The 20,691-nt window shown below is 36.3% G+C and overlaps 1 protein-coding gene across 8 annotated transcripts in view; it reads right to left on the reverse strand.

Annotated features, from left to right (window-relative positions):
- The window catches only part of AHI1 (Abelson helper integration site 1), a 219,739-nt gene that overhangs the window by 177,656 nt on the left and 21,392 nt on the right, over positions 1-20,691 (reverse strand). For all 8 annotated transcript variants that reach the window (XR_009404471.1, XM_059400772.1, XM_059400771.1 and 5 more), the window contains exons 7-12: positions 13,462-13,681; positions 11,714-11,906; positions 9,717-9,812; positions 4,025-4,210; positions 2,727-2,879; positions 344-476 (exon numbers count right to left, since the gene is read on the reverse strand). Coding sequence is in view for 7 of the 8 variants with exons in the window: in XM_059400772.1 (XP_059256755.1) it covers positions 344-476; positions 2,727-2,879; positions 4,025-4,210; positions 9,717-9,812; positions 11,714-11,906; positions 13,462-13,681 (981 nt within the window). In the remaining variant the exon portion in view is untranslated. The remainder of the gene's footprint in view (positions 1-343; positions 477-2,726; positions 2,880-4,024; positions 4,211-9,716; positions 9,813-11,713; positions 11,907-13,461; positions 13,682-20,691) is intronic.

Below are 20,691 nucleotides of genomic sequence, written 5' to 3' on the forward strand. Positions count from 1 at the left end.
TTCTACTGCATATGAAATTTGACGGCTTTCATACTTTAAATTATCACTTCTATCAACTGACCACATGGGCTAGAATTCCTCATGGGATTTATTAATCCCTTCATTTTCTAAATTTCCATATTTAAGATAAGAAAATCCTTACAAAAATCCTCTTGCATGTTTCACAAATAAACTTACCACCCTTCATTTGATTATTCTCATACTACTGAACCTATATTTTATAGAAAGCTGTGAAATAATTATTAAAAAACTGGGGGTTACTCAAATTAAGATTTCAATGAATTTTAAAAAACAAATGTCTTCCAGATAGACTTCGATCCTATTAAATAGAAGTATTACTCACAGATAATTGGATATCCATCTCGGCTGGCACAGGCCGCTGCTAATATTCTTCCATTATGAGAGAAAGCAAGACGAAAACATCCTCGTTCTCCTGTATTTAGTGAGAAGAGGTGCTTATTTGGGATACGGCAAGCCTAAAAACATACATTTAAAAAAAATAAATTAAGAAGCATTAAAATTTGAAGGCTAGTTGTTAAGCTACTGCAGTGGTAGAGCTTTATTTTTAAGCCCTTGACTGAGATGCAGAGAAAGAGGAAAGTAAACAAAATGTATGGAAAACTATAGTAAATTATTTTATTTCCTAACGAGGAGATCAGGTCTCCATAAAATAAAGTCACTTTACACTCCACTTCTAACTAGTACTTAATTTACCAAAAATTCGTAATTGGGGTGCCTATGTGGCTCAGTCATTAAGCCTCTGCCTTTGGCTCAGGTCATCATCCCAGGGTCCTGGTATCGAACCCCGCATCGAGCTCCCTGCCTGCTTCTCCCTCTTCCGATTCCCCTGCTTGTGTTCCCTCTCTAGCTGTCTCTCTCTCTCTGTGTCAAATAAATAAATAAAATCTTTAAGAGAAAGAAAGAAAGAAAGAAAGAAAGAAAGAAAGAAAGAAAGAAAGAAAGAAAGAAAGAAAATTCATTATCTGGTACTCTAAAGCTGTCACTATTGTGTGCACATTTGCATGCATACACACACACACACACACACACACACAATGATATGTATATGTATTGCCACATACACAAAACATCTTATCACAAAATGTCATAACATCCTTATTCCATGACAGCAATTTTCGTGATTTTTGCTGAGCCATAAACTTCTTCAGTGACCATAACCTAAAGGCCTAGCTTAAGCATGGGATGTATGAATGCTCATTTTCTCTCTCTTTTTATCTCTTAAAATAACCATCATTTGTGGCTACATTCTGAAAGGTATTTTCAAAGTAATCACTTCCTGTTGGTTTCTCATTCATTAATTTTATTAAAATTTCATAATTTTTGTTTTCATTTCCTATTATCAAATGAAACCAAAACTTTCCATGTATAATATCTACTGTAGAAAATACTACTTTTATTTATCCTAATTACATCTCTTCCAAACTTCAGTGATCGTTAGTTCCTGGGTTTATTATCTTTAAAGTTCAATTAAACACATATTGGTCCTTTACTAGATGCAATGAATGTGGTACACTTCCTTGCAAATGTCTTTTCATGTATTAGTCACAGCATCCTAAATGTTTGGATAAATTAAGATTTTGGATAAACTGCATCTGGCAATGGCTCAGATGTACAAAATGAACCACTCTACTCTTTGTGGAACTAAGTAATAGATTTGCATAACTGTATCAGCAATGCTTCTTGCTACTGTAAAATATGATAACCATTAATAAAAGCTTAAATAATCCTCAACCTATGGTAGAAAAATATACATATATAATCCATCAAAATGTGATTCACTGTGAAGAAGCTGGGGACTATAAAAAAATCTCATGAATCTATTAGAATGATATATTTTTTTTTTAAATAAAATCCATTTTACTAAGAAAACTCATTAAAAGATTTACCTCTTAAAACATCAAAAAAAATCTTTTTTTTAATTGCTGTTATGGATTGAAATTTTGTCCCCCAAAATTTGTATGCTGAAGCTCTAATTCCAGTACCTCAGAATGTAGCAGTATTTGGAGATAAAAATTTTTAAAGATCTTTTTTATTAGCGTGGATTCCTAATCTAATAAGACTGTTGTCCCTGGGACACCTGGATGGCTCAGTGAGTTAAGAGACTGCTTTTTAGGCTCCTAACTCAGCAGGGAGTCTACTTCTCTGGCTGCTTGCCACTCCCCCTGCTTGTGTATGCACTCAAGCTCTCTCTCTGACAAACAAATAAATAAATCTTAAAAACAACAACAACAACAACAACAAAAAACTTGCTGTCCTTCTAAGAGGAAGAGACACCAGGGTTCTAAATGCAGAGAGAAAAGACCTTGAAGAGGAGCAAGATGGTAGTCATCTGCCAGTTAAGGAGAAAGGCCTCTGAGTAAACCAACTCTGACAACCTTTAACCTTGGGACTTCAGCCTCCAGAACTATGAAGGAGTAAGCTTGGTTATTTAAGCTACCCCATCCATGGTTATTTTCCTTCTGGCAGCTCCAGCTAACAGATAAAACTAACCTAAGTCCTTAAACAAAGAACTTATGATAGTGCTTTTATGCACACGATATATACCCTATTATTATCAAGTAAATTAATGGAAAGACAAGACTCTGGTTAAAAGCAAGGATAATCTGAGAGTTTCCAGTAGTAAGCTAATTACCTTCAGAGCTGCTGGAGCTTTTAAAATAAATATAGGCAGCTCTAAATGAATTGAGAATAATCAAGTATTTCACCTGCCCAGGTAGTCGTTTCCACTTCACTACTTCTTTAGAATCTTCTAGTCCAGGTTCTGCATCTACTGAACCGGCCTCATGGTGTCCTTCACAATACACTGGTTTACCTTTCTCCTCCTGGACAGTCACCACAGAATGGTAAGATGGCTTTATCTGAATGTGTATAGAAGATGAGAAAATATAAATATCAAATTAACCCTTTTTTTCTTTTCTAGCATCTAGGGTCTTTTAAATATTGAAACAAACAACGTGGAAAAGTTTTCAAAATGTAACCCAGAAAAACATTCTACTTTTATGTACACTATTCTGAATAAGATGAAAATTGCTTGGTTCTATACCCAAAAAGCCCTGAAAGTTGGGAGGAAAAAAACAGAACTCCAATAGTTACATGAAATGGTTTTAATAACTCTAGCTCTTTGTTTCTGCCTCTTCACCAATACCTACCAGATGTTATATCACAGCTCTAAGATACTATGGTATTCCTCACTTTAATATCACAAAACTGATATCAAAAAGACCTAAAGTTTTTAAATCTTCCTTTCCTTAAAAAGAGATTTAACTCCATTCAAATTAATGTAAACCAACCCTGTGGTCACACTTATATAATATCACTTACAGAACATACAACTGTCCTGAAATGTCTTATTGCAAATAAGACAAAAACAAAAGTTCTGTTTTAGAACCAATTCTTTGCTAGAATCATTCATTGTTTTAATCTGTGGAAAACAGTAGTAGAAACATTATTTACCGATTATTTGAATAATATTATGGAAAGTGTGCCTTATAAATCATGATACTGCAAATGCCTGGGCCAAATGCAGCTTGTTGCTTGTTGTCTTTGCCAATAAAGTTTTATTGGAACACATCCATACCCATCTGTTTAACACTGGTTACATATGTCTATGTAGCTACTTTCTCACTATAAAGGTAAAGATGAGTAGTTGTAACAAAACCTGTATGGCCTACAAGGCCTAAAATATTAACTACTCTTGGGCTTTACAGAAAATATTTGTCAACACCTACTTTACATCATTCTTTTACCTTTCATTTTTAAAAAAACAGTATTACTTTTTAAAAATTCTCCTCACACTGAAACTTACATTTAGGACTTAATATTCATTAAGTATCTTTTATATATTAGCTAGCATAGTCTTAATACATAATTATTTAAAGTACCTTTATATTCGATAAATCTAATAAAATAATTTTAGAGCTCTTATCTTTTTAGAAATAAAAAACATCACCATTTAATTTCAAGAACAGAGAACCTATATTTCTATGTGCTATTATTAACTTACACATTCTGGAACTTTCAATCCTCTTACGGTTACGTATAATGTTGATGGATAATGATTCCTTGGATATTTTGACCACCATTCAAAAACCTCAACAATGTTTAATTGGGATCGATGCTTACTAGGTGGGTAATATAGCTGCAAACGAAGTTTTGAATTGATGTTTATATTTCCATTGGCTCCGAGAAGCTTAAAATAAGAATTCCAAAGAAATGTTATTTTCACTAAAAGTATGTCCAGTAAGCAACAGTACATAGTCAAAAACTCATTTAAAAAACTCATTTGCTGAAATTCCTTAGATATATAAAGCAAAGAACACTGACACAGTTGGTTAAACACAATTCCAGATCACTTCGAAAAAAGGTAACCCAAATTACTTTTTAAATATTTTCCTGATAGGTGCCCGGCCTGTGCAGGTTCAGTCTGTTGGTAAAGCATTTACATTACTGTGTCATATGTTACTTGGCACAAAGGAGGTAATCAAGATACCTCTATTTGAAATAACAGTGATAAAATGCATAGTATTTAAACACAAAAAGACATTTTCTATTTATTCAGTATTAGTACTTTTAATGAACAGTTTTTAAAATTTTTTTTGAGAGAGCGCATGTACACGAGAGGGGAGGAAAGACAGAGTGCACCTGCATATGCACAAGTCTGGCGGGGAGGCAAAGAGAGAAAATGTTAAGCAGACTCCACACCCTATGCAAAGCCCGACCTAGGGCTCAATCTCACTGTGAGATCATGACCTGAGCCGAAATCAGGAGTCTGGTGTTTAACCAACTGAGCCACCCAGGCGCCCCTTTAATGGTAACATTTTAATGTTTAATGGTAACGTTCCAATTTTTAAAACATCAAAATCATTTTCAAAAAGTAATTAACATAAACTCAGAAATTAATCACATTTGTTTTATTTATTTTTTTTTTTAAGATTTTATTTATTTAACAGACAGAGATCACAAGTAGCTGGAGAGGCAGACAGAGAGAGAGAGGAGGAAGCAGGCTCCCTGCTGAGCAGAGAGCCCGATGTGGGGCTCGATCCCAGGACCCTGGGATCATGACCTGAGCCGAAGGCAGAGGCTTTAACCCACTGAGCCACCCAGGTGCCCCCATTAATCACACTTAAAAATATTCTAGTCTACCTTCTTAAAAAAGGCTATTCAATAAAAAACTTAAAACAACTATATTTAAACTAAATAAATAGAGATGTTTATAAGAAAAATAAAAATCTCATCAACTCAAAATAGGTCCTCTTTCACTAGGCTATGAATCTAAGTAGAAAATGTCATGTTAACCTTTGTGTCCTCTACAAGTTAGGAGGAGACAGCTGAGGCAGAATATGAAGGTGGCAGCCGAGGAGAATAAGGACTGAGGGCAGAGAATATATTCAGTAGCTGTTAATGACTGACGCAACTTGTAAAGGGAAAAAAGGGAAGATTTAGGAAAGACTCTAAGGCAGTGCTGTCCAAGAAAATCTTCGGTGATGATGTGAACATTTTATACTTGTGGTACCCCCAACACATGACACACTGGTCACATATGGTTTATCGAGCACTTGAAGTTTGACTAGTACAATGGTGGAACTCAATTTTTAATTACATTTAATTTTAATTACTTAATTTGAATTCATTAGCCACATGTGATTTGTGGCTACCAAAATGAACAGTGCAACTCTAAGGCTCTAAACGTGGGAGACTGGCTGATGGCAGTGCTACCCACTGAAGTAGCAGAGGATTTAGGTAGGATGCTCAGATTGGGAGAGTCTGATATTTGTAGGTTGTCCAAGTTGAAATATCTGAAATCTGAGGTGGAGGCAAGAAAAGAGTCTAAGAAAAGTAGAATAAAGCTGAAACCATGAGTAGGATTGATATTAGAGAAGGAAGTGGAAGAAGATGAAGGAAACTGAAGGAACGGTAATAGAGTAACGTAGGAAAAGACGGTGTCAAGGAAACCCAGGTAACAGAGGGTGTGTGTATTAAACACACACAGGTGTAATAAAAGTATAAAGGAAAAATGTTCACTCACTAATGTGGCAAACAGAAATCACTGATGATTTGTTTGGAGATACTTTCAGAGCTGAAACAAATTACAGATTGCATTGTGTTCAGGATTGAGGCATCAATCAACAGAGCTGGCAAAAATATCGCCCATTTCATCCCTAGCCTTTTAGGGAAGGATGTAAAGTCATTGGGTTAGTAAGCTGAGAGGTGGTTATGATATACAGGGATAAAGTATAGTTTCAATAGAGGTGTTCGGTAATTAAACATTAAGCCCTCGAGAGACTTCTTTCATAAACCCTATTCCTATCTACCTGAAGCTTTTAAGAGAATAATATTATAAGGAGATATTATTCCCCAGCTTCTAAATCATACTTTCTATAGGTTGTTTTAATACTCACCATGCAATCTAGTTTACACTAGTATGATGCTTAGCATGAGTCAATGACTAAAATCAGCCAAGATCCTGTTATCATGGTTACAATTATATAATGTAAAATGTGGCTAAATAAGGCTTTATTATTTTATAATGTACAATAATAGTAATATATATATATGCTAAATGAATTAAAAGTGCCTCGAGCTGAGAATTAAGATAAAGTCTCATTTATATCTGGGTAGGGTCCAGACCCTACCTGTTGGGGTTTATTTGGACCACTACAGTAACTTTACAGTTATCTAGGACATTACTGGAATCAATGGTACAGGTATTAACATACTTAAACTTTAACTTGATTCATGCCATTTTTAAATTTAATTTTATTTATTTATTTGACAGAGAGAGATCACAAGTAGGCAGAGAGGCAGGCAGAGAGAGAGGAAGGGAAGCAGGCCTCCTGCTGAGCAGAGAGTCCCATTTGGGGCTCAATCCCAGGACTCTGGGATCATGACCTGAGCCGAAGGCAGCAGCTTAACTCACTGAGCCACCCAGGCGCCCAATTCAAGCCACTTTCTTAAAGATTTTATTTATTTATATGAGAGAGAGAGTGAGAAAAAGCATGAGCAGAGGGGAGAGGCAAAAGGAGAGGAAGAAGTAAGTAGTCTCACTGCTGAGTGCAGAGTATGATGCCGGGCCCAGGATCTTGACCTGAGCTGAATGCAGATGGTTAACCAACTGAGCCACCCAGGCACCCCCATGCTACTTCCAAAGGTGGATTTTTCCTAATGCATGCATTTGTTAATTCTCTCAACAGACATTCTCTGAACACTTTCTGTGTGCCACTAATATGCTGGGAGCTGGTGATAATTAAAGAAGAGAGAGCTTCAAGAGAGTGCTATAAAAATGCAGAGATCTGGTAAAATAAGGACTAAAACATGTTCAATGAATTTGTCAAAAACAAGTCACTTTGGTGACTTTGAACAACTTAGAATCTATGAAGGCAATACAGAAGTGTTACAGGAGAGGAAGTACACAGAATACTCACACTTTGTAGGGGGTAGAGATGGGAGAATTCCTGATTTGCCATTTCTGCCAATGGCATAAAATGGATAAATAAATATCTACACACACTTAAAGGTAAAAATGCTGTAACACATTGTTTCCCAAGTGCAATTTGTAATTATTACTGCAGTTCTGCACAAATCTTAGTATTTTTAAAAGGAACAAAAGTGCTTTCTGCTAAGACCACACAATGACAGTAATTACTATGTGAAAACAACTTTTTGGGGCTTTTTTTTTTTCCCCTCTAAAGCAGTATGAAGGGGATAGAGAAAAGTTGTAACAGGTTACAAAAGGGTAATTTTAGAAGCTATACTGGATCAAGGGATTCCTAAGTCCACTTTATTTCCTCCTACAGCCAGTCTGGCTTGGCTTCCTTTCAGCAGGCAGACTGCACTTTTCTTTTTTCTTTTTTTTTTTTTTAAAGATTTGATTTATTTTCAGAGAGAGAGAAAGAGAGTGAGCACGAGCATACATGCATGCAAGCAGGGTAGGGGAAGAGGGAGAGATAATCCCAAGCAGTCTCCATGCTCAGTGCAGATCCCCACACAGGGTTGGATCTCATGACCCTGATGAGATTATGACCTGAGCTTAACCACCCAGGTGCCCCGGCCTGCACTTCTTCTGAAGCCTCTAACCCCCAATATGGATTGAGTGCCTTACCTGCTTTTTCACAGCATCTACTCTATAGCACACAATCATGCAAGTAACATGATTATATGGAAACTGAGCTGGAGGGTAAGAACAATGTCTAATTTATCTATGAATGCTATGTATTTAGCAGAGTACTTGGCACTTCACAGACACTTAATAAATATTGTTCAAAGAATGGATACACAAATAGAAAGTTTTATAAATTGTACAAAATAGGTTAATTTCAAGACTTTAAAAAAATTTAATTTGTGTGCATGTGTGTTCTAAGATTCATTGTTTATGCACCACACCCAGTGCTCCATGCAATACATGCCCTCCTTAATACCCACCACCAGGCTCACCCATCCCCACACCACCCCCCTTTCAAAACCCTCAGTTAGTTTCTCAGAGTCCACAGTTTCTCATGGTTTGTCTCCCCCTTGGACTTTTTAATAACTCATTTATATTTGAAATCAGAAATAAAGGATACCAGATAAAAGAATTATAAAATTAATATTTCCTTTTGTAAAAATCAACCCATCACATCTCCCATCTATGCTGAAACACTCTAGTTAAAAACACCATCATTCCCTACCAAGATTACTGTAAGAATTTTCAACCTTAATCTTTCAGTATACATATGTATACCCTCTCTAATTCATCCTCCACCAAGCAAAGTAATCTTTCTAAAATGTAAGTTGGATTATTCTACTGTTTTTTTTTAAGATTTTATTTATTTATTTGACAGGGAGAGATCACAAGTAGGCAGAGAGGCAGGTAGAGAGATCAGCTCTCTGCTGAGCAGAGAGCCCAATGCAGGACTCGATCCTAGGACCCCGAGATCACAACCTGAGCTCAAGGCAGAGGCTTAACCCACTGAGCCACCCAGGCGCCCTATTCTACTGTTTTGTTTAAAATCTTATAATGGCTTTCCATTGTTCTTTAGAATTCTGTAATGGCTTCCTGTTGCTATAATGGCTTCAGAGACCTCGCATGATCAAGACCACCATTTGCCCCCTCAGTCTCTGTCCTCCAATCTCAGTGGCCTTTTGGTTATTTGAGGATATCTCGCTCCTTCCAACATCAGGGTCTTTGCAAATATGGTACCCTCTATCGACCCACAACTCTCTCTTCCCCACTGCTACCATCTAGCTAATACTCAGGTTCAATATTTTTTCCTTAGGAAATCTTTCCTTTACCTCCACACAGTATTTACAAAAATTGCAATAATTGATAAATTGTATAAGCAATTGTTTTATATCTGTTATTCTTGCTAGAATATGAAGTCAATAAGGTCAAGGAGTTTATTTTCTTGTCCACTGACTTGAACCATTGTTGGTACACAGAAAGGGTTTAATAAATATCTTTTAAGGTGAATTAATGATGGCAGGTTGTTGTGTATCTTTTCTAATACTTCACACTCAGAACCAAATAGTATATCTGGCACACACTAGATACTCAATAGATATTTACGAATCCAAGTTATCACCTTAGCTTGCATTAGTAACTCTTCACAGCTGAAATCTTAGATCATAACTCCTTATACGAAACTAAACTGCTTAGGAAAATGCAGCCCATCAGATTTGAAGAGGATTTTTAAAGCATTTAAAATGGGTGAAAAACATACCTTGAGAAATGCCCAGGCAATTTTCCGAAAGCCACATTCTTGGTGTTGAACTTCAGAATTATTCCTAATTTCATCCATGCTTAAGAAATCAAGAATCTGTAAACAAGTATAAAAATTACTTCACAGAATACTAACCTACCTAAAATTTAATATTTTCTGGTAACATATTGTTGAAATTTAAAAAGTAAGTTGTACACTTAAAAGGTGTTTTCTTCACAGGAAAGAAAAGCATTTATTTCATTCAGATTTACATTAACTCAACCGATTAGTGAGAGTGTACTTTCTGACCAGTTTACTTTCTATTAATAAATCATTTATTAAAACAGAGAAGGAGGCAAACCATAAGAGACTCTTAACTACAGAGAACAAACTGAGGGTTGCTGGAGGGGAGGTGGGTGAAGGGAGGACTAAGTGGGTGGTGGGGATTAAGGAGGGCTCTTGTTGGGATGAGCACTGGGTATGATATGTAAGTGATAAATCACTAAAGTCTACTCCTGAAACTAAAACAAAACAAAACAAAACCCCCAAAAAACATTAAGAAGAAACGAAAAATGTCAAAACCCAACATTCTTTCTTAAATTTATTTTATTAAATTACTAAATTGAATGTGAAGGAACATTATAACCAAGGACAAATTTCTATGACAAAGAAAAAGTTCCTTGATGACATACAAGTTATTACTTTTTTTAAAAAAGATTTTATTTATTTATTTGACAGACAGAGATCACAAGTAGGCAGAGAGGCAGGCAGAGAGAGATGGAGAAGCAAGCTCCCTGCTGAGCAGAGAGAGCCCAATGTAGGGCTCGATCCCAGAACCCTGAGATCATGACCTGAGCCAAAGGCAGAGGCTTTAACCCACTGAGCCACCCAGGCGCCCCCCAAGTTATAGTACTCTTTAAAAAAATCACAGCTTTGTATAAATCAGACAATATAATCACAGATGTAAATGGTGGAATATTCATATCACAAACATACACAAATCATCTGAAAGTTAAAGATAAAAAAAACAGTAATTCCACAAAATCAGTCATTGGCGATGTTCATGCCCTGCTGTTCCAACTCCCCATCTTGCTTAAACTGAAAGAGAGGTTTTCTCTACTTCCTTTTGCTTATAGAGAGATGACACGAAGTAGAGAAAAAAAACGTATACTTTATATTCAAACCATCTTGAAACACAAATTACTTACACTTAAAACTGGAGTAACTTTGGGTAAAAAACTTTATACTCTGAACACTAATTTCGTTTGCATAAAAAATAGTTAGAATAACAAGTCAGCTCAAAAGCCATATATTTCATTTTTAAAAAAAATTTTATTCATTTAAGAAAGAGAGGAAGAGACAGAGACAACACAAGCAGGGGGGGGGGGTGGCAGGGAGAGGAGGGAGGAGAAGCAGACTCCCCCATGAGGCTCATGGGGCTCAATCCCAGGACCTGGAGATCATGATCTGAGCCGAAGGCAGATGCTTAACTGACTGCTATCACACCAAAGGCCATCTATTTCATAAAGCCTTCCGTGACAGCCCCGACCCTCTATTTACCCTCCACATCTAGGAAGTTCTATTTCATTTTGGTTATATATTATATTTTATTAGTCAAGTGGTCTGTGTGTGTTCATCTTTCTTTCCCTTGGTTGTGTAGAAACCCTTAGGGAGTCCAATACTGTTTAATGACTTTACAGTTTGTAAAATGGGTTAACAATGGAGGATTGTATAGATATAGATTAGATTCATCACTTCAGTTTATAGTCCTGTCATTACTGTCAGAATTAAATAATTCCAAGTGAATTACATGGCTAACTATTTACACTGGTAAATGCTCAGCACATATACTATTATAGCATATTACATCTCCATAGCCTATTACAAACACTAAATCTTAGGGATTAAATCTGCACAGTACTTTCTTGCATTACTAAACAAGTAAAAACAATAGCTTAAATTTATGCTATTAAAGTATTAAACAAAATTTAGTTTAAATTGCTCTATTCAACTCATACCTCAAAAAACAAGATGACTTTAGGGCTCTCATCAAAATCTCGAAGCAAATAGGGAAAGTTTTCATTAAATATAATTTGTTCTTCCCACTCTGGAATTCTTGATTTTAACTGTTTAAAATCATATGGCTGGGTCATAATAGGAAGAATGTAATCCACATTTTCTTTTTCATAGTGAGATGAAACAGGCCGTTCACTGTCCCCCCAAAAAAAAAAGATGCTTCCATTAACATGATTCTTTATAATTTTTAGGTGAGAAAAACATAGTGATCAAGGTAAAGAAATAATGAATATAGGCATGATATACAATGAAAAATTATTTTGACTGTCCACATCGAGAAAATTACAAATTATGACACTTAGAACCATCTACTACCATCTTATATCTATACACTATCTATTGGTTTCACAGAGTTATCTTATTACAGAAACATAAAATGAGAGTGTGACAGAGCTAGACTCCTTCAGAATCTTAAATAAGTTTGTAATAAAAGAGTACACTACATTTAAATAAGAAAATGAGCACAACAGGATTGCAAACTCTTTGAGGTGTGTCATATTTTTTTTGTATGCTCTAAGATAACTGAATAACTGATAATCTTCACGGTCCTCATCACTGTCATTTTTCCAACCAAATGACTTTTGAATTCCAGTATAATCAATTATTATTATTATTATTATTAAAGATTTTATTTATTTATTTGACAGAGAGAGGTCACAAGTAGGCAGAGAGGCAGTCAGAGAGAGGAAGGGAAACAGGCTGAGCAGAGAGCCTGATGCGGGGCTTGATCCCAGGACCCTGGGATCATGACCTGAGCCGAAGGCAGAGGCTTTAACCCACTGAGCCACCTAGGCGCTCCTAGTATAATCAATTATTTTACGGTGCTTTTTATTTATAAGCTTCAAGCACATATTAGCTATATAATATTAGGTAAAAATAAAAAGTCAAGATTTACTGACTTTATATGAGGCCCAAGTAACATATTAACTTCAAAAGAAAAATATTAAGTTAGACAATTAAAACACATACAGTGCAACATGCAATGATTTATACTGCAAGTTCAATGCCATAAATTAGTCATTAAGTTAGGGAGAAGCTCTCTCAACTCACCTCCACTTAAAATGAATCAATGAATTAAGAAATGTTCTCTATTTCTTCTAGAAAACGTACCAATCAGTATCAATGGTCTAAGAACACCTACAACCAGTAAATTATTCTCTAATACAAATCCTTAGCTCTATTTCCATTGAATTTTGTTTTTTTTAAGATTTTTAAAATTCATTTCATTGAGAGAGAGACAGTGAGAGAGGGAATAAAAGCAGGGGAAGTGGGAGAGGGAGAAGCAGGCTTCCTGCTGAGCAGGAAGCCAGATATGGGGCTCCATCCCAAGACCCTGGGATCATTACCTTAGCCTAAGGCAGACACTTAACAACTGAGCCACCCAGGCACCCTTCCACTGACTTTCAGTGGTAGAAAAGAGGACTTCTACTGTAGACAGTTTCAATCTCAAGGGTTGGCTGTACAATTAAAAAAATTACCTATTGGGACGCCTGGGTGGCTCAGTTGGTTAAGCAGCTGCCTTCAGCTCAGGTCATGATCCCAGCGTCCTGGGATCGAGTCCCACATCGGGCTCCTTGCTCTGCAGGGAGCCTGCTTCTCTCTCTGACTCTGCCTGCCACTCTGTCTTCCTATGCTCGCTCTTGCTCGCTCTCTGACAAATAAATAAATAAAATCTTAAAAAAAAAATTACCTATCAGCTTTCTTGACATATTGACCAGTATTCTCATCAATCACATGAATTTTTACCATTGGGTGAGAAATCATATAATCGGACTTAAGTCGATCAGTGCGGTGAATGTAAACTCCCAGGACAAGATCATCATCAAGCAAACATTTGGGATAAACTGGACTATCTCGGCTTGTTACTTCATGAACACCATCACCATCAGTGTCTTCATTATCACCTGAAACTATATGCATGGAAGAAAATCAACATTATAATCAATTGTTCCCACAACAATATATTTAACAATATACACTGAATTTAAATATAAGCCAATCTTTATAATCCATGATTATTTATCTTTGTTAACAAAGTAACTTCAAAGGAAGAAAAAAGAAAAAGCCAGACAAGAGCAGATTACATTCTGAGAGTAAAATATTACATTTACTAATGCATCAAAATAGGATGAGGAATCTTTTTTTTTTTCCCTAACAAGGACCAAGAACACAAAAATAAAATGTTAAGAACAAAAGACAAAAAAGTGATTTTATGTAGTGGAATATGCAATACTCAACTCATCTGTAACAGTAATTTCTACTTCTGGGTTGGATGTAGCAGGTCAATGCTTCTCGTAACAACTTGAAAAAGCCAAATGAAGTACAAAAACCTTACTGGTAAAGGCATCAGAACAGTATGGAAACAATGTACAGCAGATGGGCTAAAATTCCAGAAAGGGAGAATCATTCAGTGGTAAGCTGATGGACTAGTAGCTATTTTAGTCTCTGGGGACATTTACTGTTTCAGGGTGTGGGCTGAGGATCAGGGTTTGGCCCCCACAAAAGGTCACCACTGGGTGAAAGAGTACCCACAAAACTTTTAGTGGTAAGTGGCTGATTGGGCTAAAGCAGTCACAGAGATCTGAGGAGCCTCAAACACATAGCTAATTTCCCCCCCACAAAACTGAATTCTGAGGCTATGTGATTGACTAAAGTAGTAGTGAAATCTCTCAGGCTTGTGGTACTAGGAGACGATGACCACCAGGGGGAGGGGCCAGGGGGAGGGGCCTGAAACAAAACGGGCAAAATAAAGCCCTAGAGGGCATGGTCCTTTTCCACCTATAGCTGCTTTTCACCTGGGGTCACTTATTAATTCTGGGCACAACTAGAGGTTGAGAATCCAGGCATGGCCCTGGCAGAAGACCCCTACTGGGGGACAGAGAAACCAGCAGAGATTCTGGCATTCACATGGGGCTAGTGACAAAACTGTAGACCTGAGGAGCCTCAAACACCTGGTCAGTCTCCCCTTCAAGGTAGCTGCCAAATTTTGAAGCTGAATGGGACAGAAGGCTAAAGGACCAGGCTGAAAACCTCAGAAGGCCTAAACTGAATCTTTGAGGCTGAAGAGACAAATACCTGCCAGATTCTCAGTTCAAAACTCCTATAATGCCACATCTTAGAAATGGGGCAAATTGAAGATACAGTTTTTATCAAAACTACAATCTAACCCTGACATGGCCCAATTCCTGATGGATTAAAATCAGTTTCTTCACCCTATCTGCCTAAGAGTAAAGAGGAAACCTTTTCTAGTAGAAAATAAAATCATCTGTAGCCTCTAGCATTCTACACACAACATCCAGCATATAATAAAAAGTTACTACATATAAAGGGGCAAGACTATATGACCAACAACCAGGAGAAAAGAGAGAAAACAGAAGCTGACCCACAGATGATCCATTCCGGAATTAGCACACAAGGACTTTAGATAACTATGATTATCAATATGTTTAAGAAAATAAAGGAAAAAATGGGTTAAAATGGAAACTTTCAACAGAGAACCGGAATCCATTAAAAAACCCAACAGACTGGGCGCCTGTGTGGCTCAGTTGGTTAAACTACTGCCTTCCGCTCAGGTAATGATCCTGGAGTCCTGGGATCAAGTCCCGCATAGGGCTCCCAGCTCTGCAGGAAGTCTGCTTCTCCCTCTGACCTCTCCCTCTCATGTTCTTTCTCACTCTCTCTCTCAAATAAATAAATAAAATCTTGAAAACAACAACAACAACAATAACAACAACCCAACATTCTGGAAAGGAAAAATAAAGCATCTGAGGAGTGCCTGGGTGGCTCAGTTAATGTCTGGTTCTTGATCTCAGCTCAGGTCTTGATCTCAGGGTTAAGAGTTCAAGCCCTGCACTAGGTTCCATACTAAGCATGGAGCCTACTTTAAAAAACAAAACAAAACAACACAGCATTTGAAATTAAGAACTCAATAAGAGAGAGGACATATATCTCTATTATATCCACATACCCATTAATATCATGTTGGACAGAAAGACAGGATTAGTGAAACAGAAAAAAGAGCAGTATCAATATCCAAACTTAAGCATAACGGAAAAATTTTTTTAAAAGAATATAAGGAAAAATCATAAACAAGTAGACGTACTTAAAAAAATAAATGTGAATTTATAATTTAGAAAAAGAGGAAGGAATAATGAAGAAGCCATATTCTAAAAAAAATTTGAATAATTGAATTCTCCACAACTAATAAGTGATATCAACCAAAAAATTCTAAGCAGGGTAAATTCGAACGAAGCATATTTAGGCATAATGTGATAAAATACTGACATCAAAGACAAAAAGAAAATCTAAAGATGAGTCAGATGAAAAAAAAAGTCACATTTCCGCTAATGGGACATAAGTGCTAGAAAGAGAAATGATGGAAGCCAAGAGACAACTGAATGATTTCTCCAAAGTACTAAAGAAAACCAACCTACAACCTAAAATTCTATTCTAGCAAATACAGATAGAAATGAAAGTAAAGGCATTTAACACGACAAAACCTAAGGGGATTAGCAGGCCTATACCAGGAGAAATACTAAATTGAGCTCTTCAAGCAAATGAAAAATGGAAAAATGAAAATTCATTAAGGAAAAAGTAAATTTTGGGATGAAAATAAATTAATATCAGCTGTACAAAATGATCACTAAAACAGCTATGAAGTTTAAAATACATGCAGAACTAAAATGCATAATAAGAAACCTATGAGACAGGAAAGACAGAGATACAGAAAAAGCACGTGACAAAGTTCAGATGGAATTAAACTATCCTAATGCTCTAGCAGTTCTGGGGGAGCATATTTTGTTAGGGAGTTAATTTGTATTAGACTATAGTAAGTCAAGAATAAACTCAATGTTCCTGAGGAAAAAAAAATACAAAACTGTAAAAATATGTATAATTAAGTTAATAAAAGAAGAAAAATTTTTAAATAAATAACTCAAAAGAAGACAAGGAGAAAAAGAAAATGAGACAGGTGGATCATACACAAAACAGTGAAATAAGAAATATAAATCCACAGAAAGACTAGAAACAAGAAGGGGGCTTTTTGCTTTTTGGGAGTGGCGTAGAGCACTTCACATTTACTGAGGGTCTGCCCCCAAGGAGCTCACAGGCTAGGGACTGAGACCCTCCCATGTTCTAGGGTCAGGTAAGAAAAGAGGTGAAGGCAAAAAAGGAAGGAAATGAACAGACACTTGTCCCATGTAAGGGGGATGCAAAGTAGGCACAGGCAAAGAAGCCTAGAGGGGTGAGGTGGGGGAGAGATGCAGTAATGGCAAGCTCCATCTAGACCTGAGGACCACAGACTAAGCACAGGTCTAAAGGCTACCTGCCCTCCACCACGTTGGCACCATCTGGCACTGTATGGTGGTAATGCTAGAGAAATTAGGATGGGAAAAACTATACTATGCAAACTCAAACTACAAGTAGACTTGGAGGGAAAATTATTAGAGACAAAAAAAGTTACTGTATAATGATTGCTCTTATACACTGAATGCTTGTATCCCCACAAGATACATATGTTGAAATCCCAACCTCCAATGTGACAGTACTAAGAGGTGGGGAGATGATTAGGTCATGAGGGTACAGCCCTCATGGATGGGCTACCCTGCTATGTGAGGTTACAGTAAAAAGGCATCAGTCTACATCCAGGAAGTGGGTCCTAACCAGACACCAAATTTGTGGGTGCCTTGATCTTGGACTTTCCAGGCTCCAGACTGAACAAATAACTATTTATTGTTTAAGCCATCCAGTCTATATTTTGTTACAATGATTAAGACAACTTGGAAGTGTCAATCTGACAAGAAGATATAACATAACTTCAAAATACATAAAGGAAAAAAAAAAAAAAAACCCTAACAGAAATAAAGAAAAAACAAAGAAACCTCAAATCACAGTGCAAATTTTAATACCTGTCTCAACAAATGGATAGAATAAATAGCCAAAAAACCCAGGAAGATGAGAGGCACCTGGGTGGCTCAGTCATTAAGCATCCACTTTCAGCTCAGGTCATTATCCTGGGCTCTCCGGAATGAGCCCCGCATCAGGCTCCCTGCTCAGTGGGAAGCCTGCTTCTACCTCTCTCACTCCTCCTACCTGTGTTCCCTTTCTTGCTGTGTCTCTCTATATCAAATAAATAAATAAAATCTTAAAAAAAAAATCAGGAAGATGAGCTGAACACAATAAACTTGATCTGACGTAAACAGGACACTGCACCCAATGATACCAGAATTCACACTCTTTTTAAATGCACATGAAATATTTAGCAAATTGACCATAAGCTGGTCATAAAGAAAGCCTCAATAAATTCAAAAAACTGAAATCATTCAACAATATGTCCTCTGATAACAATGGCAGATACAAACTAAAACCAAAAAGGAATTAGAAAATCACGCTGGCTGAGATGAAACAATATACTTTTAAAAATAGGTGATTGAAGGAGAAATTAAAATGGAAATTAGAAAATGTTTTTATTGAACAACAATGAAGATATTATAACAAATTTGTGGGATGCAGCTAAAGTAGTACTTAGGTGAAAAGTTAAAGTCTTAAATATATATAAAGACTGAAATCTTATAAAATCTATCTTACAAAGTTAAAAACAGCAAATGAAAGAAAAGAGAATGAAGAAACTAATACAAATAAAATAACCAAAATAGTACACAAATGAACAACAGATAAAATCAAATCCAATGTCTGATTTCTTTGAAAACTGAAAATCCTGAGACTGAACAAGAAATCTAGGAAAAACAAATTACCAGTATCAAAGGACATCCTTTCAGATGCCACAGACAGACAAAATTTGAAAATTTGGATTAAATGAACAAATTCCTCAAGAAATAGTCTCTCAAAGCTGACAGAAAAAACAGTATGTGAAGAGTGATATTTATTAAAGAAACTAAATCTGATTTAAATTCTTCCCACAAAGAAACCTTGGCTTAAAAGTCTCCATTAGTAAATTCTTCCAAACATTTATGGAAGAAATAACACCAATTTATATAAATGCTTCCAAAGAATTGAAAAATATGAAACATTTCCCAGTTTTTTTGAGAGTATCAAAACCTTGCTATCAAAAACTGGGTATTTCCAGAAAGAACTGTATAAACTATTCTCTCTCATGATCCAATACAAATATTCTAAACAAGGCATCAGCAAATCAAATCCAATAACAGATTAAAATACACACACACACACAAACACACACACACACACACACACAATACACTGTAACTAAGCTGCAGCTACAGGTCCCTCTAACCCCAGGAACACAAACATGGCTTAATATTCGAATAACAATTGACTACATTAACAGAAAAACTGGTGAAAATTTGTATGACCAAGTTGAAAGATAAAGAAAAAGCCCCTGGTAAAATTCAGTATTTATTCATGATTTTAAAAAAACCATTAGCCAATTAGAATACAAGGTAAATCATAAACTTGATAAGGAGTATTTTACAAGAAATCCCAGAGCAAACATTACACCAAGCGGTGAATTAACGGAAGCTTTTCTCCAAGGTGTTTAACACTGTAATGAAAGTCCTAGCCAGTGTATCAAGGCAAGAAAAAGAAGTAAGATATAAGGACTGAAAAAGGCACAATGAAACAATCATTATTAACAGGTGATATGATTGTGTATGTAGAAAATTCAAAACAATCAATGGATATATGCTTAGAAGTAATAAATTTAGCAAAAACACTGGATACAATATTAATTTTTTAAAAACAAATTATATTTCTCACTGCATATTTTTTAAATTAATTTTTTAATATCTTTTCAGCATAACAGTATTCATTGTTTTTGCACCATACCCAGTGCTCCATACAATATGTACCCTTCTTAATACCCACCACTTGGCTCCCCAAACCTCCCACCCCCCCGCCCCTTCAAAACCCTCAGGTTGTTTTTCAGAGTCCATAGTCTCTTATGGTTCACCTCCGCCTCCAATTACCCTCAACTCCCTTCTCCTTTCCATCTCCCCATGTCCTCCATGTTATTTGTTATGCACCACAAATAAGTGAAACCATATGATAATTGACTCTCTCTGCTTGACTTATTTCACTCAGCATAATCTCTTCCAGTCCCATCCATGTTGCTACAAAAGTTGGGTATTTATTCTTTCTGATGGAGGCATAATACTCCATAGGGTATATGGACCACATCTTCCTTATCCATTCATCCGTTGAAGGGCATCTTGATTCTTTCCACAGTTTGGCAACCGTGGCCATTGCTGCTATAAACATTGGGGTACAGATGGCCCTTCTTTTCACTACATCTGTATCTTTGGGGTAAATACCCAGTAGTGCAATTGCAGAGTCATAGGGAAGCTCTATTTTTAATTTCTTGAGGAATCTCCACACTGTTCTCCAAAGTGGCTGTACCAACTACTGCATATATTTTTATGCATGTACACACACACACACACATACCAGCAACAAAGAGAAAACAAAAATTTAAAAGACAATGCCATTTAAAAAATGCCATTTATAATAGCATTAAGAAACATCAAATACCTAGGAATACATCTAAAGACAGACTCTACCAAAACTTACAATATTACCAAGATAAACTGTAGATATTAATATGGAGGTACATACCAATTTCATGGATGGCAAGAATTAATACTTTGTAAAGATGTCAACTCTATCTAGAGAGATGTTAAATTGTGAATCTCTTCAGTTTCACTCTACCTGGATAAAAATAATGCTGGGAGTGGGGGAGGGAGAGGGAGAATTAAGAAACTGCTTCTAAAGTTCATATAGAAATGCAAAGGGCAAAAGAATAGCCCAGGTAATGCTAAAGAAAAAAAAGCTGTTAGAGTACTTACACAACTGAATAGTTGTGTTGTTACAAACAGTGTAATGTAACAGAATAGAAAGTGATCCAGTCCCACAGCCATGTTATTTAGGATAAAGGTAACACTGCAAT

This window comes from Mustela nigripes, chromosome 5, assembly GCF_022355385.1.
Source record: "Mustela nigripes isolate SB6536 chromosome 5, MUSNIG.SB6536, whole genome shotgun sequence".
Lineage (NCBI taxonomy): Eukaryota > Metazoa > Chordata > Mammalia > Carnivora > Mustelidae > Mustela > Mustela nigripes.